We start from the raw sequence: 27,115 nt of genomic DNA, 5'->3' as shown, positions 1-27,115 counted from the left end.
GTTCAACACAGCAGGTAACCATCTTTTGTAGTATAAGAATAAGAAACTGTACTTGACCAGAATTTATTATGAAATATATGACATGGTAACATAAAACTAAGTGAAAATTCCATTGCATAGTAAACATCCAATGAGGCCTTCAACACAGGAGTATCCTTAAATGACCATTATATACTATAATTATATGCTCCAATCCCGTGAGCAGGTGAGCACCATGCTCTGAGTAGGGTTAGATGAATCAGGGGTAGCACTGGTGCAGCTGCAGCCTTGAAGATGTAAGAAATTTCCTAGTGCCGACAAAGTCCATTGACTTGAGTTGGAATTAAGGATACTCACAGCCTCACAGGAGGCACTTGGCACCTTGCTGGATCAGGCCAACGATTATGAATTATGGAGAAAAAAGTTACATGAAAGAGCTAGGGATGGGGATGCTTTACTGGTTTTTGTATTTGATAAAGTAAATAAATGGTTTAACAGTCATGAACATGAGGAAAAAGAGCAACAGTCAGATGTGGATCAGGCCCTTGAAAGGGATTTTCACATATAATTCTTCAAAACTTCTTCAGTCTTGATCTAAGGAACATCTAGATTACCGGACCAAAAATCAGAGGTGAGTCTAAATAAATCTGAAACAGTTTAGAAGAAATCTACATTGTAACTCAGACTTTCTTTAGGTGCCTTCAATGTATATATTACACTAGCAGACTCCCTCTACAGCAAGAATTCACAATTATTTTTATAACAAGGACCACAATTTAGCAGAGGTTGTCTCACAGACCAACTACCTAACCATTTACAATTACATGGACCACCTTCCCTCCAATTCACATTTATATACTATTCCTGTGGCAACGATAGCAATTGTTTATATGAGAAAGAAGTATGAGGAAAATATGTAAAGGTATTTTTTAATAGGATTTGGCAACTAGAAATGAAAAAGAGCTAGTGCCATCTGATCAGCCAGTATTCTGCAAATGACCAATGATCATCACCAAATATCTTTCAGCAAGAATAACCCCTAAAGGAGAATGCAATATCCTCTGCTACAACTTCAGCTCCTGGAAGGAGCCAAATGGTTGCAACATTTTGTTCATTTTATGACAACAGGCATGAAGAACTTAAGATAAAGCAAATGACTGACCCAGATGTATGCAGATGACATTTACTTAGGTAACCAAGCACTGTCATTCCCAGTACTTTGAAGACACTCTCAATGCTGATTTGATTAAGATGGCCAAATACTTGTACGGTGACATTTATAACCAAGTGTGACCAAGACAGTTTCAAATACGTTTCATCTTTACAATGCCACAGCAGCCCAAGAACTGAATCTCTTTCTTAATGGACATCGCTTGAAATACAGATCCCCAACCAGTTTACCTCAGACTAACCCTAGATATAATATTTCTCACATATCTTAGCCACCTGAGGAAAACTGTGGCTAAAGTGAGGTCATGTAATAACCTTCTAAGCAAATTGGCTGGCACATCATGGGGAGCATGAAGCACTCATGAAATTTGATTGAACTCACATATGTTATTTTGGGTGCTGCATTTATATAATGGAATAACCTATTTTACAATAATAATTTGAATTATTTTGACCCTGATATTGCAGAAGAAATATAAATATGATTCAGATAAATTTATTTTCAGTTAGGCCCATTCTGTGCCTGAAAACAACAGAAAGCCATGATATAAAAAACCCTTTGGTTAGCTGTAGTTCTGGCTAAAAGTGAGAACTACTGAATAAACATAATTTATATACATCTGGGGTGTAAATCTATGAGAGTGTCTCTTAGTCAGATACTCATAAGGAAGAAATACACATTTCTCACAGGGAGAAATTTGATAAGAAGTTGTATAGCCCTCACTCACCACTGAATATTAGCAGTAAAAAGGCACCACCAACTTGAAAGCTAATCCATAATTTAGAAAAATGAATGCAAAGTTGTTTCAGGTACCACATCTGATTCTGAAAAATCCTGCCATGTTATGTGATGGTAAAATCCAAATTTTGTATTTTTTAAAATGACTTTCTCCTCACCATACAGTGTGAAAGATCTGCAGCAAAAGGAGAAACTGACTAAATGAGTGTCGCAGCCCTAAGGCCTCTATTCTAACATGGTGTCCGTATGGCCAATTGTCGGTCATCTAAAGGTCACACTGGTACTGTGTGCAACACCGTGGTGCTGTGTGCTACCTTAAGGTGCAGTGTGCAACATTATAGTGCCATGTGCATTTTCTTGCTCTTTTTGCCTGGTCACCTAAGGGTCAGGCTAGTGCTGTGTGCATAATACCAGCGTACTGTGAGCAAAGGAATCCAGTCTGACCAATTGTAGTTCAGTTCAAACGGTCAGATTAGGGTCATGTGCAAAATACTGCTAGTGTGCTGGGTGCAGCTTCTAGTAGCTTCTAGTGTGCCGTGTGCAGATTCTATCTACGTAGAGGGCACCAGCTCGGAACCTGGAAGGTGAAGGAGCTAGGGACCAATCAGATGCTGACAAAAGTAAAAGAGCCTTTGAATAAAACCATGCCTCGTGCCAGGATCTTCAGGAGTATCCACACACTGACTGAAGGACCTGATCAACCCTTCAGCCAGGGGTCTCCTCCGGATATAGCTGGCTTGGGATGTGACATTTATTTTTTCCAAATTACCTTCTACGGATTCGGTATGCTTCTGGTGTCTGTACTGCTGGTCAGCTGCACCTGGAATATGGTATTTGCCTTCTAATTTCTGTAAACACTCTGTGTTTTGCTTAGCCTCTTTTTCTCTCCTTCCCTTGCTTAGAATAAAGTTGTGCATATACAGTATATGAGAGCTGAATTGTTGTAATAATTGCTATTGTAGTTAGTTGGTGTGTTTTACAGTATTTGGTTAATGTGCGCATAGTTCATTTAATTTGGTGTATTTATTTTGAATTTTAGGGAGCAGTTAATTTTGAATTATCTGGTTCCTTGTTAATGGATGTAAATAGATTGCTTCTAGTTGTGTGAATGTTCTTGTTCTAATAGTACTGCTAGTTGGTAAAAGTGCCCCTCCCCAGCCCAAGTTGTGATTTTTTTCCCTGTTAATAAAAGGCCACGTGGTTTTTTTGAATTCTGTCTGGTTTTAATTTTCCTCTCTCGATTAAAAGTTCACCCGAACCCACATTAGGGTCGGTAAATGAGCACAGGAGAAAACAGCGAAAATGATTATACACAAAACAAACACACTGAGAAAGGAAAAAAGAAAAAAATCTCCCTCTAATTCAGTTGAGAAATCTTAAATGTTATTTTCAGAGAGAAGTGTGATTTTTAATCTGACAATGTCTCTTAAAGTGTAAGAATCTCCTCATGTAAGAATTATAACCTTAGTATGAAAAATAATAGTTATTTCAATTTACTGTGTACTTGTCCTCACTAAAAGCCTGATCCAACAGTCATTGAAGTCAATGGGAAACTTTCAGCTCCTGAAGCTAAATAGTGTTTTAAACTAAGCAGACACTGATCAGTGTAGTAAAATCATCATTTACATAAAAATGAAATCAGTGTTACCAAATAAGACTACTAGATAGCTCAAATTTATTTACAGAATCAGTTTTGGGGTTTTTTTTGGAGGCGCGGGCGGAAGGAGGAAGGGGAGTCCTAAGGAGGAGACAGGCGGAATCGAGGAGAATCAGCCAATTGGGAACAGCTTATTTGAACAGAAAACTGTACACATTTCAAAACTGTATCCTTTGCGTAGAAGCTGGCTTCTAAATGTCAGAAATATTCCACAGAACAATCACAATATAGGTCTTCAGTAACGATGCACTTAGCTCTCACTATTGCACTAATACTAAGGTTATACACTTTGAAAGTATTAACATAATGCATCATTTGATATAACTGAAATAAAATCAAAGCAATACAATGATGCAATGGAACAAATTCACATCTGGTTTAGTGTCTTGGCTTCACACTGAGTTTTTGTCTTGATATTTATCTAGGGCTGGGGATCCATTACTTTTTAACAACAGTCTATACTTCTGACATTATTATCCTCCAATTATTACACTATAGGAAAAGGACATTTTCAGTTTAGTTGGCAATGATAAGTTAAATTTAAGTTGTATGCAAAACTAGTGTTATTTCAGGTCATGAATGAACAGGCTGCAGCAGAAATGGCCAATGTACCTCTGTTTCAGAAAACAGCAGGATATCCGCATTTTAGTTCAAGACAAAAAAAAAACCCTCAAGAAATTACTCACGCTTGCATCAAGACTGCAGATACTGATTGCATCTTCATCTTGGGTACTCTGTTTCCGTTTCTTCTGTAAAATAAAATGGAAAGAAAAGCTCAGACATAAGTAAAGATTACTAAGTTGCCAGCAAGAAGATCTTGAAACAGATAAGTAAGCATGTAACAGACATCACAAAATACTACTTTAACCATTTGTTCTTTCTTTACGCATATTGATAGTTTAAGAGGATAACAGCTACATGTGACTATTAGTTCTATATTCACTTTTTTGTGCCACTGTTTTCTTATTGGCTTGCTTCCTCTTCCTATCCTCCCACCTCCTCATATCACCTCACAGTAATTCAAACAATAAACCCCAATTTTAGACATAATTCAGAGGTAGTAGAATAATTAGCTGCATGAATCAAACTTGCCATGGCTATTTGTTGATAAAAGGATACAGGATCTTCAACCTCCATGTAGGCATCCACCAGACACCTATTTTAATCTGACGGTAGGAGGATGGTAGCTCTGTCAGAGCAGCATAACCTCCCTAGTAGTCATTTTAACACATAACATCTTAATGTGAAGTTAGTGAGAACTTTTTGACTGAAACTTATTGCTCAGATACTGAGCTGTCATTTAAAGACAGGTGCACTCTACCATTATCTTTAAATAAAACTTTCCTACTTTATACAAGTAAATGTAAATACTGGGAAATATTTAAGATTTTTTTTAACAGAACTAAGCTTATTTTATAACTAATTTTGCATACAGTTCACTACAGACCAGTACAAGGCCTTTCTACCACATAAGCCTTCAAAATGGTGCTTAAGTGGGACCTTAAGTGGTATGTAAGTCTAGAATGGGATCTCTGCATAAGGAGTTAGTTTCACCTTTTGTTAAATGTCAGGCAAGGCTTGGGGGTGGTTATATTATTATTAAAAAGAAGAGTATCTGTATAAAAAGGTCAACCCTAATAGTTTCAAGGGGCTCTTGATTATTTCTTTTGCATAAGGTTTCAATTTAAATGTGACTCTAAATCATTTTTCAGAGAGTATAAAACCAAGCCAGTGTTCACTCTGTCATCATTATTTATTACTTTGATTGACCCAGGCCACTATTTTACACCAGCACAACAATTGTAAGTCATTTTCAAATAACTCATGTCCATTTTTTGCACTGTTTCCTGGAAAATGGCGGCATACAAAAATCTATACACTTGGAGGTATCAAAAACATCAAGATTCATTTCAGAAAAGTGATCCAAAGAAGAATTGAACTTCTGATCAAAACAAGTGCTTCAGCCACCACAGCCTAATGGGAATGTTCTGTTCTCTTACTACTATCATGCTTCAGCAAAGTAGACATCAAAACTTACCAGCCCAAATCCAACAGTTTCACTTCAAGCATAGTTCCTGATGCCCAGAATCAAATTACTCTGAGCAGAAGCAAATATTCTTGTAGTGCATTTGTTTGCCTGATTGGGTCCTTATATAATTTTAAAATGCACTGTGCTTATTCCATTTCTGAATGTGATCAGTTTCACAAGGCTGCTATTATTTTCCACTTACAAGTCTTCCCTAATGATGGTTAAGACTGTTTGATCTTTCCTTTCATGAATTGTTAGAACACTATGCACCCCACGAAAGACACACAAAACCCCTGCATATTAATATAGTTTAATTAATTATGCCCCAAATATGCTAACAGTTGCACTACTGGTAAAGACGATGGGTAGAATTTTCAAAAGTGCCTACGTCACTTTGAAAATGAGTTTAGGCTCCTAAGTCACATGAGCACTTTACATTATATAGTTATATTAAAAATATTTTACTTCTAACCAAAAACATGAGAGAAACACGTACACATTGTATATTGCATGCAGTTTGACAAGACAATATGAACATTTTATATTAAAATTACTTAAAATAAGGAAATGTGTGTGTGTGTGTGTGTGTGTGTGTGCTCGCATGCACATGTGCACACACAGTTGACATTAGGTCTTTCCAATATATACATTTCAACAAACAAATGCTATCTCCAAATAGTCAACATGACAAAGTTTGAAAAACAAGTGAATTTACACCACAAGAATTATATTAAAATTTGTTTGGCTTTTTGGTAAATAAGTCAGTGATCCCATTCTGTCACAGTCACTTTTTTGTTTTGTGAAATGACAGACACTCTTCTGATGTCTTCACACAAGTTCATCTCAAGGAGAATTCACTATGCTCAGTGAAAAACAAATAGTATGAAAAAACATTTAACAGAGCTCTGCATATTCTATTGCACCAAACTGATTTAGGAAACAAGAAATTTGATCCTTATTTATCCAGCTGTGTTGTCTCCCTTGTCAAACAGAGATAAGTGTTTGAGATAACTGAAGATTTATTTCCCACTGTGAATTCTCTGTGTGGTAAAGAAAGTGAGTAAAAACATATAGATGACATACTGGGCCCTGGTTTTATGGCAAGACCCAAGTTTAAGTAAGATTCAGGATTGTTTTACTTTTCACTGAAGTATTTGAATATCACAAATCTTTAAAGAAAGCCCCTCAAAACAGTGACAGTCTATATTCTTATAGGTCTACACACTCTTAAAGCAACATAAAATTCGCCTGCACTGCTTAATAATGGTAAAACAATAAGGTAGCTTGACCACTGTAGTCAATATCACTAATTCCTACCTTACATCCAGAGATAAAGCAATGAAAGAATAGCTGCTTTGGAAAAGATACAAGACGACACGATACAAAAAACAAAGCAGAAGAATGCAGTGTAGCTGTAGCATTGTCAGTCCCAGGATATTAGAGAGAAAATGTGCGTGAGGTAATATCTTTTATTGGACCTTCTGTTGGTGAGAGAGACAAGCTTTTAGGTCCTGGAAAGGTACATCCAGCATCAACTGCAAAATGTAAGGTGGAATAGATTATTTAGCATACGTTGTTAGCATATATTGTTAACTACTGAAGATAAAGTGGCCCACTAACACCTCTGAAGGCATAGGACAAAAAGAGGGAGTGAGCAATTTACAGATTGTTATATTAAACTATAAATCCAATGTCCAACCGCCTCTCTTTCTCCTATGACTGTGTTAAGGGTGCACTCTACCTTGAATGGTCCCTTATAATATGTGTTAACTAATTACGCTAAACAATCTCTTCCACTTTGCCTTTTACCGTGACATTCAGAGTTCCTTTCCCAGATCTGAAGAAGAGCTTTGTGTGTATGCTCAAAAACTGGTCTCTCTCACTAACAGAAGTTGGTCCAATAAAAGATATAACCTCACCCATCCTGTTGTTTGTCTAAAGCTGAAGAAGTCAGCCATGTAGTTACTTCTATATTTTAATAACTGTAGATGCTAACTGGTGCCAATGACTACACCTGGAAATAGCATGGACAAGTGTTGCATAAATGTACACGAGTTAATATTAAGACTGCTCACTTCTGACATCTCCGCTTTTCCAAATTGTGGGCCTCTTTGTGCAGACTGTAAATCAGGCAGAATCAAGTCAAACCTGGCACTGGTTTTTGTGACATGGACCTAGACTCTAGATCAAGCAACTGTTTTTTACTGTGTTCCGTATGCAGTACTGCCAGTCCCAAGCATTCAAAAATCATGTGTTGAACCCCATAAAATTATAAGATTAAAATATAATAAACGTTGGGTGCTTTTTATTTGCCTTTTGGGTTTTCAGCCCCTACTATATACTTGGTGAACATTTTCATGCTTTTCTCCACAACCATGAAATTTTTATTAATCATAAACTGATACTGTCACACAATCACTTGACTCATGGAGCTTGGGCTTCCAGAAAAACATCAATTACCACGAGACTTGCAAGAGTTGAGAACACTGTTAATGTCTTGTATCTTAAGCTATTCCACCTCACAATCCTAATTTTGATCTTTTCTGATCTTCCTTTTACAAGAGAAAAAGGAGTAACGTGACCCCTCATTTAAAATGACTTGATGTCAGCATACTCTTCCCTACAATTTGGTGGCATCATAAAACTAGGTGCACAAATAGAGTTTATGCAAACTATTGTCAAATAAAAGGATAGAAAGCAGAAAGAGGGGGAAATGGCTTATTTAGAAAGTATATATACATAAATAATTTATATTTTGAAATCTTGGAGGAAAAAAGTAAGTTATAGCAGCTTCCAAGTTCAAATAGCTATCCTACAGAAAACCATCCCACAAGTTCTCATACTGTTTTCGTAGAAGAGTGTCTGTCTCATGGACTCCTCCCTTCTCATTCATGAGTGCATGAACCACCTTGACTATCATTTGTAATCAAAATGACATCCTTATGGCTACTACAGCAATTGCTGACATGAAGAAAGCAATACAATAACTCCCCACTTAATGTTGTAGTTATGTTCCTGAAAAATGTGACTTTAAGTGAAACGATGTTAAATGAATCCAATTTCCCCATAAGAAATAATGTAAAAGGGGGGGGGCGCTAGGTTCCAGGGCTGCTTCCACTATTCTGCAAGTACCAGGGGCGGGGGGCTCAACCCTCAGCCTGCCCACTCCACCCTTCCCGCACGCCCCCACCATTGACCCGCCTCTTCTCCCCCACACTTCCTCCCCTTTACTTTGCATGCTGAGTCCTGGCTCCTCCCCCTCCCTCCTCTCCCTTCTAAACACAGCAAGCCAGCTTCATATTAAAATGCAATTATGCTATGTTTGAATCTCTTTCAGGGAATTAAACAAAAGAAAAAGAAAAAGCCCAGAATCTCATCCTCACAGTTATAGCCAGGATTTTATATAAAAGTGGGAGCAAAAAGTAGAGGACTATTTTGAAACCATAACAGTTGCATTTTAGCATTTTTTAATTTCAAAGCAGAACCAGATTGTGAATTCTCACATGAAGACATAATGGAAATGTTTAACTGAACCACATTCTCCCCTTTTACAGTGTGCATTATTGAACACCTCTTGCTGTTACGTTCTCGTGCAAAACATTATCAGCAACAAGTTAAGGACAGGCTGGAATGCCAGAGGAACTCTGGTCTAGACAGCCAAACAGCAGATGCGTAAATTGGAGGCAACACTCAGAATATTTTACTTTACAGAATAAACTAATCCACATTATTAATAAGGACAAGCATGATGAATTAATGATGAAAGACATATAGTAAAAAGGCAGGGATAGAGCGCTACAAAATTTACTTTGTTCACATGGTAATGCTTCATAAGGTACTAATAAATGAATTGTAGTATATTCTGTATAACTCATAAAAATTCTACATACGTAACTGCCCAAATCCTTTCAGTTTACTCCGGAGGGTTCAGGTACTGGTATATTTGGGTATGCTTTGATTCTTCAGTCTCTGCTTTGCAAGCAAGAACTATGGAAGTAGTCTTCTTTTATGCCAGGTCTACATACAAAAGTTGTACTGCTTCATCAGTAAGAAAAGCAAAAATAAAATAAAAAAGACAATCCATGGCTGCAACTAACATAATTATACCAGTACAAAAACTGTGTGTAGACCAGGCCTCAGTCTGTAAACCTTAAAATCCAATACATTCCAAAAGACTCCACATTTTAACATAACAAAAAGTTGGCTACTCCATCACTTCAAAGGAAAAGAATGCAGCTGAGGTCTATACACTACCCAGGGAGGTGACATTCTTCTTCTTAAAAAGAAGAAACCACAGAAAGATAGGAAATATCTTGTGTATTTAAAAAGAGTATGTGCTCCAAATTCTAGAAGGGATGATGCATTATTCCCCTTTTAAAAATAAATATTTAGAATTTTGGTGAATTATTACATATTTATAAATCATATAAGTTAATCATTCAACTAGAAAACAACAATTCACCTCTGAAGCTATAATAAAAGTTCTCTGCAATTACACAGAAATAAGGCAAAGTATAACAAATCTAACAACATTAACACTGAAGGATAGTAACAAATGACAGCACATAGAACAAGATGATAGCTCCTTTGCTTAAGAATTCATTAAATGAATCTTACTCATGGTCACGTGGCTATGGATTAACAAAGAACGTGACATTTCCAGCCATGGCAGTGTTCCACCTAAAGCTAATTAAAAAATTAAATAAGAAACAAGCAAATTAGCAAGGCTGAAGGATTAGATGAATTTGAAGAAGACAGGACAAACTGTTGTAGCTGCAGAGTTATCCAACAGCAACTATATATAGGCTTTTGGCCAATATTTTAGAAAGGGCATGTATGATTGACCCTTGGATCATCTGCTAAAATGTGTTAAATGTGATTCATTCTCCATTCCAGTCTCCTCTGCTCTGCCAAACCCTCACTGGTATAGAAAATTCTTGGTGGTAGTGCCTGTTTCCATTCTCACATACACAGCCACTTCTTGAGTCTCAGTTCAAATATTTAAAGATAATGTTTAAAGATAAGTGTTTTTAGTAAAACCCTCTTCAGTCTGAACTGAACAATTATAAACAGATTACATCAGGTGGAAACCAGCAAGTTAAAATTGTAGCAGACACTCACAGAGCCTTAAAGATGTGACTGCCCTTCATGATTTTTATATTCCTAAAAATAATGGTCAAATTTGAACTAATTTTACTAATTATTTTCATTATATGTATGTATGCATTACTATTTTTTCCCGATGTCAATTATTTTTAATCTGGACAAGGATGTTTATTCTTTGATGTCTTTTTGTTAATAAGTATAGAGGGAACAAATAACTGATTACCTCCATACTGGATTTGTATCTATCTTTTTACTTCTCTTTTGGAATATGAAGCATAGTTTATCGTTCAAAAATAAAATGTATTTCTTCCAAATCCTACAGGAACCATTTCTCCCCCACCCCCTTGGTATGTTAATGAAGTGCCATATTTTCAAATACCAGCCTCCATCTCTGCAGGCACAAAACTCTGTGGGTAAAATTGTCAAAAGCACTTATGTGACTTCCATGACTAAGTATCACTGAAAGTCACCTAAAAGCTCTTTGAAATTTTATCCCGGGCTTGCCAAAACTGAGCCTCCTGCCCCGAAAATAATGAGAATGAAAACCTGGCCTTAAAAGCATAAGTAACAGGAAAGCTATCAGCAACTGTATGTTTTCTGATGAACATGTTTCTAGAAATACATTCAAAATACCACAAATGAATTAAAAGCCCTCTAGTAAAAAATGACCACTTCATTGATTCTAAATGTATATTTGTATGATTAAGCATTACCTGATTTTCACTGCCATTCAGTGCTACAGACACACTGTGCAAATAAATGTCTAATTCCATGAATTTAAAATCCAAATGTTAAATACAGTTAAACTGTATAATAACAAAAACTTGAGCTTCTTAAGGTAATTTAAGTAGCAAGTAATCAGTGTCCCTACCATATTAAAATATTGATTGTGTGCATTGCTTGAACAACAAACACACATAGAAAAATTCTAGTTGTATCATATCACATTATGTATTAGGTTATCCTCTTATCTTAAATCATGTAGTATTATACAAATCCAAGGTAATACGATATGACAACAAAAGCAAATATGCTGATATGGGTAGGATAGCACTAGAGTGGAAGGACTGAATTTTTATACACCTCTACCTCAATATAACGCTGTCCTCAGGAGCCAAAAAATCTTACCACGTTATATCGAACTTGATTTGATCCACCAGTGCACGCAGCACCGCCACTCCGGAGTGCTGCTTTACTGCATTATATCCGAATTTGTGTTATATCGGGTGGCATTATATCAGGTAGAGGTGTACCATGCACAGAGAGCATGCCCAGTTCCTATCAATATTACCTAGAATTCAGCATGTTCTGTAACACTGACATATTACAAAGAAAATGAAGAACAGGACTTATAGATTCCTACGGATAGGAAAGGGAGTGTGACAGACAGATCACAAGCCCAGACAACAGAATGTGCTGTATAAACAAGCATGGATCATTCCATCAGCATGCCAAGAAAGGGACACTCATGGAACATGATTAAAGATTTGAACACAAACATGTCATGTACTCTATATAAGCCATCTGGACAAGTTAATATTACTATAAGGACCTTACATTCTGAGATTGTATTAACTTTCTTCTGGATTAAACCCCAAGAAGAAACCTCAATATTATACGGTTCCAGAGGTCTATGAGAAGAAACAGACTCAAAAATAAATTTAGAAAATACATGAAAATTAGTGTCTCTCACTGAGATAAATCAATACTATTTAGGATCTTCTCTCCATATTGGGGAAGTACTGGTAATCCAAAATCTGAATACCCCTGAAATTTGCAGTATTTAAAATCTGGATCTGAATTTTCTGACTTGAGCCTATCTCTACTTTAAATTCCGAACAAAAACTAGGAAAGATGAAAATTATAGTCAATATCCTGTCCTTCTCCAATAGGGGGATGTGTTGTTTGAAAAATCTGAGATAATGAGAGAGTAATCCCTGTTCATTTTAAATGTCTTTTATTTAGTTGATTAGTGTCATAACTGAAATATTATTTAATCACAGTATTTTCTATTTAATCATAAGTTTTCCAGAGCAGCATAATGCATCTGTGGTCAAGTAGCATTTATCTCACTACAAATTTGTTCTTTATTATTTGTTGTATAATTATTAAATTAAAAACAGGTCTGGAACAGTTTTGATTTATACCCTCACTAGGAAATGGTTTGCGTGTCTGTAAGTCCTTGATGCCTAATCTTTCATCTGTGCTTCAACTGCAGATATTAGCAATAGGTGTGTGTGTCTTGCACATGTGAGTAGGCATTCAAACCTGTCCCGTTGTGACTTCTCTGCACACAAAAATGTGTGCATTGGCTACTCATATATATACAGTGTACCCATTTCAAGTGTATACCTCTAGACTTAAGGACATTTTCTTCTCTTTGTGCCCAACAGACAGTTAAAAATATATAATTTTTAAACCAAGCCAAAGCACTAGTTCTCAGTTAATACTGCATCCATGGTAAGTGTCAACCTTTAGCTGTTTTCACTGGAGTGTTGGCTAAAAGAGTGTGTTCCCCCCCCCACCTTGTCAACCTCAAAAATAGCCCAAAGGGATTAATTTCTTTCCACAAAAACAAACAAACAAACAAACAGAAATCCCAACACATTCACCTTTGGGCAGAGACTGTTTTGGAAAGCTACGACTGTGTTTTAGAACACATGCTGTTAGTAATTTTAAGAATATAGCAGGTGCTACTAAGTGCCCCTCTTTCACACCATGTGGGTCAACATCACTGGCAGGTTAAAAGCAGAATGCTTCCTGGTCTCAATATATCAAGACAGAATTGTTCTTCTCAGTAATTATCTCACAGGAGATGAGAGAGTACGATATCTAATTATACAGAAAAGCAATGATTTAATTACAGGAATTAGAGTAATAAGGCATTGTTACAGGAAACATGGATTGGCATCCTCTCTTCATCACCAGGTTTACTTTATCGATACCGGAGATTTATATACTACCACCTGGGAGAGGAAATACAAGATGTATGAAAATAACTAGATAAAAAATATCCCACGATGGGGAAGGAAGTAACAAATCTACTTTAGCCATTTTTGTTCCAAAATACAAGCGTGTCTCACACAGAACTGCACCAAAATAATGATGTTTTAGAAAACCAGTCTGCTCCTATTGCTAAAGCATACCCTTCATGTAAATAAGGATTTATCCCTACTAGGTCAAAAAAGGGACTGCAGCACTTCTCCTCTTCTTTATTTTAAATTACTTGAAAAATTGAAAGGCCCAGAAGACTGCTCTCCAGCATTGTTATTGGGGAAAAAAGATCTGTGTAAGAAGCTGGGTTTTGCATCAGATTCTAAAATGTGATTATATTTTGCCACATAAAAGCATGTCAAGATGCGCTATATTATAGTGGGCTGTGAAATGTACATAAAGGTATGTACTTCAAGAAACTATTGAAATGTGTTCAGTACTATTCTGGCTCTCAAGGGATTATAAATATACTAATTTCAGATAGTCATTAGAAGTTTCATGGATGATATAGCTCCAAAATAAAGTAAAATCATCAAGTTAGAAATTTATAAGTTTATATTTTGGGTAGGTTGGTATCCTCGGTATAACAATGAGCTATACTGACCCAAACCACCTAAGTGTTTTATACATGTGGTTCTCAATTAACACACACAAAAAAACTGATTTGGATCCAATTTAAATTGGGTATAAAATTATCTGTCCAAAAGATTAATCTTCTTCCATTATAAGGTTAGTTGAACAATTACTAATTTAATATTTCCTGCCATAGATGGTAGGATATAACATCACAAAGCAGACTTTAGAAATGAACCACAACAGGCAGCAGTGGTGTCTTATTACTCAGCTTAATGCCAGCTTGCTTTGTGGTACTAGAAAACTAAGGGCTCATGTAAGATTAGCCATTTTTCATCTTATCATATTACTACCTTACTGGTATTCAAGTTTCTACGATGAAATAAAAGTTACAGTAGCCAAAAGGAATTTTGTATTAACTGATACAATACAAAGCTCTTAATTGCAACTCCTTATTTGTGTGAGGAGTGAAGGGGGATGAACAGACCATGTCACGCTAATCCTATGAGCCTACTTTCCTACAATGGCTAACAAAAAGCCTATGATTTTCCCCTTGGATGACCACCTCCCTCCATCCCAAGGTTTCTCATTGCTATTTGATTAAAATCTAACAAATAGGGTTTTTTTAAAAGAGAGAAAAAAATAACATGTCCCCCACTTCAAGTGAATCCAAACACAAGTGAGTCTCAGAACAGTCTTCTTTGAGGCCTGCATGGACAGGACCCATCTCTTTATTCCTCTTCTTTTGTATTTTAGTGGTACTTTCATGTTATACCAGTGAAAGTCCTGAGATTTGGAAGGCAGCCCTGAGGACACGGGAAACCCCACAGGATCCTGAAGTAGATTTGCTCACAGCACAATGTTTCTTTGTAGGTTGAATGATGCAAAGTACATGCCCACAGGGCCATAATTTCGTAGGCTAATACCAGATTGAAGAAAAGCATAAAAGAATGATTTACCCAATCTTCTAACCTCTAATATATCAGTTCTTTATATAATATTGGTGCAAATAATTCATTTAAACTCTAACCAGACCCCAAAACCTTTAAAATTTTGTAATACATTAGCTTCTGTGTATGTTTGTACTGCCCTCTACTGTTTGGAATATGCAAGACCTGATCAAGTCTCCGACACAGCAAATCTCCTGTTCCCTGATTCAGGACCTGAAAATTTAATTTAAATCCTACTCCTGTTGATGACTAATGGAGAGTCCCTCTAGGGTCCAGCAATAGACTAAGTATTTTTAACAGAAATCTGCAAGTTCTATTACGATCCCGTATGCATGCAGTTAGCTAGCCACCATGGGGTCTGTATATTGGTATGTACATGGCCAAGAATGGTTAGAGGATTCATCTAAAAGCTACACAAGTTTTTATATCAACTACTAGAAACACACATTTGTCTCTTTTGATTTTACCGAAAATCTAATGGATGCTGTTACAGGCCATTATGAAAACAGGGTCCAAATCTCTTTGTTATTCTAAGCTGGGTACCTAAATTCACAACCCTGCCAGGAAAATGGCAGCAGGAGAGAGCATCCTCAGCCATCCAACTTTGAACGTGAAAAGTGAGATTTATTCTTTTGTCTTTGTAATGTGAGATGGATTTGAGATTTTGCCATCAAAGTAACAAAATGAACAATGAAAATCTCATTCGCTGTGTGTAACTAACAGGAAATAGGTATGCATATACAGGATGCTGGAAGGACAAGGAGCAGCAAAGCTTTGTTTGAGGACTGGTATTCATTCTTTTCTCCTGTCCCTTTTTGGGAAGGCAAGAAAGAGTACAAATTATTAGAATCTAACTGAGAGCTAAATATGTTTAGATCTATTTCATGGTTTGCAATAGATTCCTCAAGCCAAATTCAGTGCCTCTAGATACTTCTGCAACACAATGCTTAAAAGATAACTGAGAATACATACATTCTCCTGATATACAAGGAATTCTAAATTGGTCTTATACACCAAGGAGAGAGAAGGTGTAAATTAAAGTAGTCTCAAACATACTTAACTTTACGTATTTTGCTACTCTTTTCCCAGATAAGACCTTCTTTTCAAGCACTATTTGGATCAGATCAGTTCTTTGGGTGTTGAGCTCCCAAGTAATTCAACCAGTGAATGTGCAAATAGTTGTTCCATAACCCTGGATTCCACTGTCTCTGGAAATCTGACCTAGAAGAGGTTGCAGATTCTAGTCTTGTCTATTCAGGGAGAAGAAATTTATTATAGGGCCATGCTAGCTCTATCTCTAAGAGAAAAAGTATTCAAAAAATAGTCTTGACCAGTGCTCTCCCTGTATCTACAAACTAGATCAAGTTATGTCTGTACCTTTGATAATACCATAAACACCTTTTGGTCTATCTGGGTATCCGTGCCTTTACTGGCAGCTGTTAACCATTTATTTGAAGTTCAAGCCCGGTTCATTCAGCTAGGTCACATGTGGCAAGTGTGACAGACTCAGACCAGTGGGGTACAGGAGTCTGGTAGAGGGCAAATATACTGGTCACTGGATGAGTAGTTTTCTGTTCCCTGAGTGACCAGAGCAGGGGCTGCACTAGAGTAATCAGGAACTTGCTAGAACCAATTAAGGCAGACAGGCTGATTAGATCACCTGCAGTCAATCAAGGTAGGCTAATCAGGGCACCTAGGTTTGAAAAGGAGCTCACTCTAGTCAGGTGGAGAGAAGCCAGAGAAGAGGAAGTGTGTGTGAGGAGCTGGGAGCAAGAGGTGCAAGGAGCTGAGAGCGAGAAGGTGTGCTGCTAGAGGACTAAGGAGTACAAGCATTATCAGACACCAAGAGGAAGGTCCTGTGGTGAGGATAGGTGTTTGGAGGAGGCCATGGGGAAGTAACCCAGGGAGTTGTAGCTGTCATGCAGCTGTTACAAGAGGCACTATAGACAGCTGCAATCCACAGGGCCTGGGCTGGAACCAGGAGTAGGGGGCGGGTCTGGGTTCCCCCCAAACCTCCCAACTCCTGATCAGACACAGGAGAAGTTGACCCAGACTGTGGGGAAGATCACTGAGGTGAGCAAATCTGCCAATAAGCGCAGGACCCACCAAGGTAGAGGAGGAACTTTGTCACACAAGTCACAGTTATTTCACATGTGACCCTTATTGGCCAAGCTTATCCCATCTGATTAAGGGGATCAGCTGAAGCCATTTCTACTTGGTTCCTGAGAGGGGCTGCAGTTGAGCTGTACTCTGTCTCAGCTGGAAAACTGAAAAAACAAACAAAAAAAATCTCTTAAGTAGTTAGTATGTGAGTGTGAAACTACGCCTCTAGCTTTCTCCCAGTAAGAAGGATCTGTCTGGCTTATTTCATTACACAACAACTTTTACACATGGTATTTTTTTTGACTGATTCAAGAGAACTCTTTCAAGCATTGAGAATCCCCTGCAGGATTCTCATCACTAGTGAGATTGCACATGTTGCTGCACTTGCTCATCATACTAGTAGAATTTGTAGCAGAATTAAATAATTTCTCTAAACTAGGCCTGTACGTGAGATTCAACCAGATTTATATTCTAGGCAGCTGCAGTCATCTATTATTGGTAAAGCCCTACCAGATCACAGTCCATTTTGGTCAATTTCATGGTGATAGGATTTTTAAAATAATAAATTTCATGGTTTTGTGAAATTTCAGATTTAAATGGCTGGTGTTGTAACTGTAGGGGTCTTGACCCAAAAAGGAGTTGGGGGGTGAGGGGGAAATGTGTCACGGTACTGCTACCCTTACTTCTATTTTTGCTGCTGACAGCGATGTTGCCTTCAGAGCAGGGTATTTGGAGAACGGAGTCTGCTCGTCGGGAGCCAAGCTCGGAGGGCAGAGCCACTGCCAGCAGCAGCACAGAAATGAGGATAGCATGGTATGTTACTGCCACACTTACTTCTGCACTCCTGCCTTCAGAGCTGTGCCCTCAGTCAGAAGCCACCACTCTCTGGCTACCCAGCTGTGAAGGTGCAGAAGTAAGGGTGGCATGGTATGGTATTGCCACCCTTATTTCTGCGCCGCTGCTGGCAGGGCGCTGCCTTCAGAGCTGGGTGCCCGGCCAACAGCTGCCGCTCTCTGGCCACCCAGCTCCAAAGGCAGCGCGGAAGTAAGGGTGGCAATACCGCAACCCCCACCCTAAAATAATCGTTACCCCCCTGCAACTCCCTTTTGGGTCAGGACCCCCAATTTGAGAAACACTGGTCTCCTCTATGAAATCTGTATAGTATAGGGTAAAAGCACATGAAAGACCAGATTTCATGGGTGGAGACCAGATTTCATGGTCCGTGATGCTTCATGGCCATGAATTTGGTAGTGCCCTAATTATTGGCCTAGTATTTTGCTTTGTCTCTGCTATCTCAATATTCTGCATTCAACATGGCTGTGCTGATATATTTAAAACCACAGACAGTTCCTGTAGTTAGTCTTTGATCTAACTACTTCATGTAACTTTTGTCAAAGAGTTATGTGCAAGCTATAACATTGCTACACTGAAGATACCGGTTATAACTTACAGAAAAACAATTTAGCTCTCTTTGTAGTGACTCATTGCAATGTCTATTCTGAATTAATTTTTTTTATTTCCTCCCTTATTGCAGCCAAGTTTTTCAAGGTAAGCACACAAAATTGTTCATGTAACTGCAAATACCCAATGTAATACACAGACTGAGTAGTTACATGCATCTACATATGCATGACAGACAACCACAATCATACGATACCGTATACAGCATTACGTGTTATATTTATTTATTTTCACAGAACTTCTAGCTATTTAATTAAAAATGAAGGTTTTTACACCTGCATGTGTATTTCGTTAAATCAGCAACAGTGAATGCACATAGGAGATATGATGAGTGATTTTACAAGACTCTCGCAATGTGAATCACATAAGTAAAAGAACCGCAGCTCTTGTCTCCTACCAATAAATTTAAGGCAGGTCTTGAAAAATGGTAAATTCAGTCTCAAAAAACAATGTAATACTTTCCAAAAGCTCAACTGCGGATTTATTCCTGCGAGTTAAAGTTTCAGAAAAACATTGTAAATAACGTTTACTGCTAACAAAACACAGAATTCTAACTGAACAGACATCACTTCACTATTGTTAATATTTGTATGAAAAGCCCAATCCAAACATTTCATCATCATGTAGTTGCTTAATTATTTCTATGTTGGATCTGAAAGTCTTCTGAACAATTGTGTAGGGCGACTGACCCATCCTGCTTCACACTATGGGACTGATTCTGCCACCAATATACATGGGCTAGTACTGTGGCTATTTCACCGAGTTCGGTGCTTGGCAACATGAGTAAGGTTGGCAGAAACAAGCCTAAACTTCCACTACGTTCCTTGAATGTGATAGATTTTAGCATTTTTTGTTGCTGTACATTTATAATGAACAAAGGACAAACATGTTCCTATCTAATGTAATGACCACGTTGTAAAATACTAGCTGCAGTATTGCCAGCACAATGAACCCATTAGAAGATAAATTATGTGTTCTCTTTACTGCATATATATTGTAAAACACAGAGGATAAAATAAACCCATGAAGGATACATTGACAAGACCTGACTAATGATAAAGAATACCACATGCTTCAACTTTTATATCAATATTTAATGTGCAAATATCCTACCAGGAATTAAATCAGCTTTAAAAAAAGCAAAACATGCAAGTAATTTGAAGATCGCCTCATTTAATAAGAAGTTCTCTAGTCGTCCAACTGGAGAGATCATATTAGGGGTTCTGGAATTAGACCAGTAAATTAGTTAAACTTTACCCACTTCAGACTTGATCAAACACCTGTTACTCATTATAAATAGCATTTAACCAAGTAGTCATATTGAAATCAATGGAAACACTCACATGGTTAAAAGCTACCTAATGCAAGTAAGTGTAGCCACTGTTTAATATGTATTATGTATCTTCCTCTGTGCCCAGTCCAGAAAGTATGGATCTGTTACAACTCTCCACTTCAAAATTTAACTCTTTACTCAGTTCAGTCCCCACAGTTTGACAAAAGGGTGGTCCTCACATAAGGGTTGCAGAAGCAGGCCCTTCAGTATTTTTTTAATCACTTCTTCTCTCATTTTACAGCAGAACTACCAAAAATAAATACAATTTAGAAAACTTTCTTTAGGCAGTATTATAGCATGTTACATACTCATGTTTTTAAGTACATCCTTCCCTTACATAAATAAATATACTCCCTAAACAACCCCTGGGTTACATGTCTATGTTACTTTAAATCCTGCCATGCATTTAAAGTAAACAAAAATCTGTGAAATTTTTGTGCACAAAAGACAGACAGACACATACACACACCCCCAAAGTAACATAGCCCCTGACATACCTGATGATGTATAAAAAAGCAACACCACACCATGAGGTACTTTGTAATTGTACTGTACTCAGATTTCAAGAGGTTTCTTAATCCTCTTTCTAGTAAAGTGGTCCCTTTTTCTCCTCTCCCCTTTCTGCAGGAACTCCTCCCCATGCAGCCACAATGCATGACAGGAAGCAACAGCAAACTATACAGTACAAGTCTCAGAAGCTGAGAGATGCACACGAGCCCAACAATCTATATTTTGAGGGGTTCCGGTGGCTTTTTTATTTGTTTTTGGGGGGGGGAGGGGGCAAGTCATTCATCTCTGAATACTACTTTGCAGTTAATATATTTAAATGGGTAGAGCAGTTATTTAAGAAAAAGTGCTACCAAGTGTGAACTACACTCTTTTGCTGCTACAATCAATGTGATTAAGATAATCACTAGTAAGTTTTACTAGAATAGGCAGGGCTATGAGGTTGTGGCTATGAGGTTCCCTAGTTATAGGAGAAAATGCACAGTACATGTAGGGGAGGGATGATTGTAGACTCTCGACAATGATGTTGTGCTTTTTTTGTCTTCCAAAATGTCTTGATTAGTGCCAAGTGTATATGCTTCAGTCAAGAAAACAAAGCAGACTGTAGCTATTTATTGGGGGGCTTTAAAAATATATATTTCGTTGTAAACTTTGATTCACAAAGGTTTTGAAAGGTCCTCATGAAAGAGGCAGGGTAGTTAACTGGGAACTCCTAAGCCAGCAGAAATTAAGCAATAGTGGGCAAAGATCCTAAAAGTATAGAAGCACTGCTGAAGTGAGGTCTCAAAATAAGATTTTGGAAAGGGCCCAAGTTCTGTAGGAAAGAAACTGTGCAGGAACTTCACATGAGCTTACTCCTAGCCCTTCTGAGCTCACTAGTTCTACAGAACTGAAGCTAGAAGCTTCATTCCTGCTGATCTTAGTTGATCCACAAGAGCAGAACTTCTGTCAGTTCCTTTGGGAACTAGACAACCTTCACTTGACTGGAGTTTGGAAAATGGTGATTGCACTGTATTAAGAAAACATTGTGTTACGGTACTAGTGTTTTTAACGTATCAGACAATACACCCAGGCTACCTCAGTGACACAGAATTGCAAACTGAATAGCAGTCTTCAAATTTCAGACTTGTGACCCTCATCCTGCAAGATCTCCATGTGCATGTTCACCCCTCCCCCGCATTGACATCAGTAGAAGCTCTGCTTTTGAAGGGCTCACAAGATTAGGTCCCAGTCTCATGATCAGATCAGCAGACCAGCTCCTTGAGAGTTTTTGCATCTGGATGCTAACAAGTTTCTTCTCAGGTAGGAAGAGAGAGGAGAAAGACTGTTTAAAAAACAATTCTCATCAATAAATCTCCAAGCTCTCTCAGCTCATGTACTATTATGTTATAAAAATTTCCAATATTTGCATAAAATTACATGCATTGTCCCTCATTAACGTTTGGAAAATTGTCTCATTGTCTATCATTTGAATAAATCCCTTGAGGAAATCTTTTGTCAAGTTATCTAAACACAGCCCCTAATTTTGCTCAGTGTGATTTGTATATGTATTTCTGTGTACTTTCTTTAGGTCACACAACCGATTGAATGCATACATGCAAAGGACATCGGCATGTAATTTATGTGAACAAATATCCACTGATCCTGCTGTTTTAATGACTCATCAAAAGGGAGGGAAAAGATCATGTCTTCTTGAAAAACACGTTTAATGTGAAATATTTTCTTGTTTTATATTCAAAGGCTAACTCAAAATCAAAAACATGAAGCTATCAGAAGTGAGTCAATGAAGCCACACCCACTATACCAGCTGAGTAATTGGCTCATTATATTTTTAATATTTTCATATTCTGATGAATATGACTTCGGGAATTTGGAGATGTTCTAAAGCATAATAATGTTAATATCCCAACTCTACAAATGTCTAAAATAAGGAGAACAGTGTGAGAACTTGGTTATGGCTAAACGTAATTAAATTTGCAGGAGTCAGACACACTTAATATGGCTGAGCAAAAGTTAAAAATTGTTTTTAAAAGGCAGGCTCTTTGAACTATACTGTTTCTACTGATCATTTGATGAACAATAGGCAAATCATGTAACAAACAATATTTTGTTACCTCTGACAAACATCTTCTTTTACAAAAAATTACTTTTAACAAGTGATATACTGCTTATTTCCCATGCCCCCCATCTTCACTCCACTTATTTTAATTTCTTCTTATTTGCTCAGATCATCAAATACAGGCTTGTTTTTCAGAGCTTTATATACTTCTGACAGACAGGAATATCAAAAAGAATTTGAGTTGGGCAGAAAGCTAAAGACCATTAAACTTTATTTCACATTTTAAGATAAAAACTGACACATACTGGTAAAAGCTTCTCAGTTAACTGTAAGACCTTGATCTTTTATCAGCTTAAATGATAGGCTTCTGCTGAATGCAGAGGAAGGAGACAGGCTACGAAACCGCTAAACTGATATCAATCAGCAAAGAAGTCATTTGAAAATGAGAATCACCGCTTCATTTTCCTTTTGATGTATAGACAGATAAAAAATGGAAAGGTTAAAAAAATGCCATAGGGAGTTTTCTGACATTTAGGCCAAGACTTTCAAAAATGCCTAGTGATTTTAGTCACTTCAGTTTTGGGATGTCCAATTTGAAACATCTCAAAGGGGCCTTATTTCCAGGGAGTGATGTTCAGTACTTATGAAAAAATCAGGTCCCCTTGAGGTGTCTCAAGTTGTACATCTAGACATGGAGACACCCAAAAATCACTGGTCACTTTTGCACAGCCTGACCTTAATTTTAAGAAAAATATTTTTTAACAGACCTAAATACACACATGCGCGCGCGCTAAAAATCTTCCAACAACATCAACTGCAAAGTGGATTGTGGAGAATAATTATTTACAGGAGCATGAACTATTGTAGCATTTTGCACACTAAAATGCAAGTTACTAACTGTGCAAAATTCCCCCCCCCCATTACCTTCTAAAAATCTTTTGACACTGTTAACGAGAGTTCCCTCAACAGAAAAATTTAGGAACATGCAAATATTTCCAAATTTTAAGTAAATCCTCCATGTGAACTTCATCTCAACAATTTTTCATGTTTGGGGTACAGTTTTATACATTACTGAACCAAAAGAAATACCAGTAGATTAAATTGCTTCTGTTACACAAATGAACTCTTGTGCTTGCTACACATCCCCTCAAGAATTATGCCTGATGTGTAGTTTCAGCCGAATCATAGTTACCCTGTTTATTATTTGAACCAATGAAGTGGTGCAGGAAGAACTCTGTTCTGTGAAGTGCAGTTCTACTGTAGATCAGTGAACTGTAGATTTGCTCCCACTGAATAGTGCTGGCTAAAGATCAAACATCTTAAGGGTCTAGTGTTGCAAAATGAAAGATTATAAGAGGTCTAGATGTGGGCACAAATCAGTTTAATGCAGATAAAAGCAACCAAGATAGGCAGACTCCAGAAACAGGACAGAATGAGACTTTTCCTGACTGCAGTAGTATGGCAAAGTAACCTTAAAACACTGTTAAATGTAATGTATTCTCCTTGTTATTTTAAATTCTTATAGTCATTACTAGCTTTTCCTTGCATCAGATAGGCTGACGTAACTAAGTAAAATAATCAGGGAAGCTATTTTTAAAATATTTCTGTGATCCTCAAAAGAACAAACCTTTTTAAAAGTCTTATGAATTTTACAGGAGATAAATTGCAAAAAAACTGAAGTAGGCAGGCAGGGACTATAAAATCATTTCCTGGTAACACTCAGATTTCCTTATACCACTTCCTGGCGATCACAACATGTAAACACTTAACCTTGCTGTATCTGTGCTCCTTTATGTATTGATATAATACAAAAGAGATGAATATATGTCTATTACAAGGCCAAAGAGTAAATCTGAAATTTTGCTGCATATACAGCCAGCAGCAAATTAAAATGAGAATATATAACTTTGATAGTTGAATAACCTAATTATACTATGCATTGTGGTTTTGTATTATTATATTACAATTATATGCCAGTTCTTAAATACTTCAAATGAAGTTCCAATATATTTCTTATGAAATTCAGTGTTACATTTTGGAAATGTATTGAAAGAGTTATTCTGCCTTGAAGACAAACAAACAAAAACACGTTTATAACTTCCAGTGCTGTCCCATCACAGACTGATAGCATATGTCTCAGTGTTTGTGCACTGAAATTTTGTAGGATAAGCTATTGAAGCCAAAAATGCATTTGCAGAATGTAGTTAGGTCTCAATTTTGCCTTGACACGTGAGGCATACTGATGTGTACACTGGCAAATTAGCTGCAGCAGCACATAAGTATATGCACATGCATATCAAAAGTTGAGAGGTCCCAATCCATCAGAAAACAGCCTCCAAGACATATGACTCAGCTCAAGGTAACTACACAGCAATGAAAAATACTCCTAAAAAAGAACGCATGGCGGTATAATTGCAAACAAAGCTTTTCACTGCTACCCCTTTTCAAACAGTGAGGTTGTCCTTACCGAACCCAATCACTGAACACAGCAGAAAAATAAAAGAAAAGGAGGCTTCAGAAAGAAATATTAGACTATTATATCTTCAGTGCAAATGAAAAGTGTTGGATTAACAGTGCTGGATACTGTGAGTCTTCTATACTGTCTCAGCCTGACATGGACTGATTATCTGAAGGGATGAAAGGGTAGTTCAGCCTCCACAGCCATATAATCTTTGGCAACTCTGATTGGAAGATTCAACAAAAAGACCAATGTGTGTCTCTTCTGATGGCAGTTTTTGTTATACAAATATTCGTCCATTGGGAATTGGATTGAAATGACCAAATTGTTTCACATAGGTACTTTTCAAACAGACTACCACCATTCACTAGTTTCTGAATCAATACAGGCTGACAACACAGAGCAAATTGTTATTTACCTACTCTACAAAAGTCAATATAAGTCACCGCTCTTTATAAGTCACTGCTCTTGCATGTTTTCTGCACTAGTCAGCAAATGGCTTGCTATCTGTCAACCTGAGATCTCTGCATGTCATCAATGTCAATGAGCTCCAGCAGCATCCACTTGACATTCAAGTTAGTTATTTTCCATGGGGACATCTTCCATATGTACTGCAGCAATGAAAGAAAATATGGCTTGAGCTCCACATTGTATAAATGTGTACATGTGTGAAAGAAATGGGGAACAAAAGAACAGAATCAAATTTCAAGGGGCTAACACAACAAAAGTTTGAGCTCCAGAAGTGACAAATAGATAAAATCAAGATACACAAACTTATGAAGATTGCTCACCTGTCACCTGTGGAGCTAGAATTGCTGATGAGCGGAATGCAGCACTAGAACATTAGCTTTCTTTTTATAAAACTAGTTAACACCAGCATTCCTGACAAATTCCCAGAAACATACTGCCCAAATAGCAGGCAAAAGTAGTTAATACACCACTGTCATGTTTAGTTGTGTGTTAGAGAGAGACAGTGAAATGGAGAGATATGTATGGACTAATGGTCCAAGATCAAAATCCCTCTGAAGTCTTGGGCAAGATACTAAACTTCTGTGTCTTAGTTTCCTTACTTGTAAAATGAGGATAATACTTCCACAGACACACAGGTATGTGTTATTAATCTGTAAAGTGCTTCCATTGCTTGCTATATCTATATTTTAGGCAACCTACTGTCAGCTTGCATACATCTGGTGCTACTCGGACTTTCCAAAACAGCAGAAGAGTGAGAGTAAAGACACTCTAGCCTGTTTCACTGGAGCTATCCAAAACCCTGCAGCAAAGTGGAGAAACTGAAAAGAATTATGTCTATTTCACTTTACCACTACTTAGTAGAAGTATGGGCATTAGCAGAGGCAGGCACTGAAGCTATTAAAAAAAGCCTGGAGAACATGAAAGTGCTGTGATTCATAGGATCCTCCTTACAGCAGCCAGGAAGTTGGGAGATATGGGTAGAGTAATGGAGACCTGCATCCCCAATCCCCCAGGACACAAGCCACTGGGATATGGTAGCAGAAAAGAGAGAGTGCTCCTTCTCAGGTGAGTAGAGGCTTCAGATGGAACCACCAAACCAGGTCCAGGAAAAGCACTCTAATAAGAATCCCAGCTTCTTTCCTTTTCCCAGAATCTGGGGGAACTGACCTTGTTTGGTGGGGCGGGGGGGAACCTATCATCTTTCATATTGTCCACTGGCTAGTAGGAGTCTGACACATTATGTTAACCCTGGATATTCAATAAAGTCACCTTGAAAGTTTTTGTTCATCATTTCACAAGACATTACAATTCAGTTAAATATAAATGAAGTATCTATCTCTATAGGTTATCTTGCCTGCTTTTTTTTAAATTTTGAAGTTATAATTCACTTGAAACAGAGTGCAATATATGAAAGCTAACAAAATAAGCAGGGCAGTTCAGTATAAGAATCAAGCTGAAAAGCAGTTTAAACTTGAAATAACTTGGCTTTCATGTTATCAACAAAGGTTTAGCAACTCTCAATAACC

General features: G+C 37.4%; 1 protein-coding gene across 3 annotated transcripts in view; it reads right to left on the bottom strand.

The window, feature by feature from the left end:
* ARHGEF3 (Rho guanine nucleotide exchange factor 3) overlaps positions 1–27,115 on the bottom strand; it is a 256,694-nt gene that overhangs the window by 131,042 nt on the left and 98,537 nt on the right. For 2 of the 3 annotated variants that reach the window (XM_050958474.1, XM_050958473.1), the window contains exon 4: positions 4,232–4,294. In XM_050958474.1, coding sequence (XP_050814431.1) covers positions 4,232–4,294 — 63 coding nt within the window. Of the gene's footprint in view, positions 1–4,231; positions 4,295–20,591; positions 20,715–27,115 lie in introns of those variants that run through there. The other variant, XM_050958472.1, reaches the window with a different exon arrangement.

This window comes from Gopherus flavomarginatus, chromosome 6, assembly GCF_025201925.1.
Source record: "Gopherus flavomarginatus isolate rGopFla2 chromosome 6, rGopFla2.mat.asm, whole genome shotgun sequence".
Taxonomy (NCBI): domain Eukaryota; kingdom Metazoa; phylum Chordata; order Testudines; family Testudinidae; genus Gopherus; species Gopherus flavomarginatus.
This window is presented reverse-complemented; position numbering and strand designations above follow the sequence as displayed.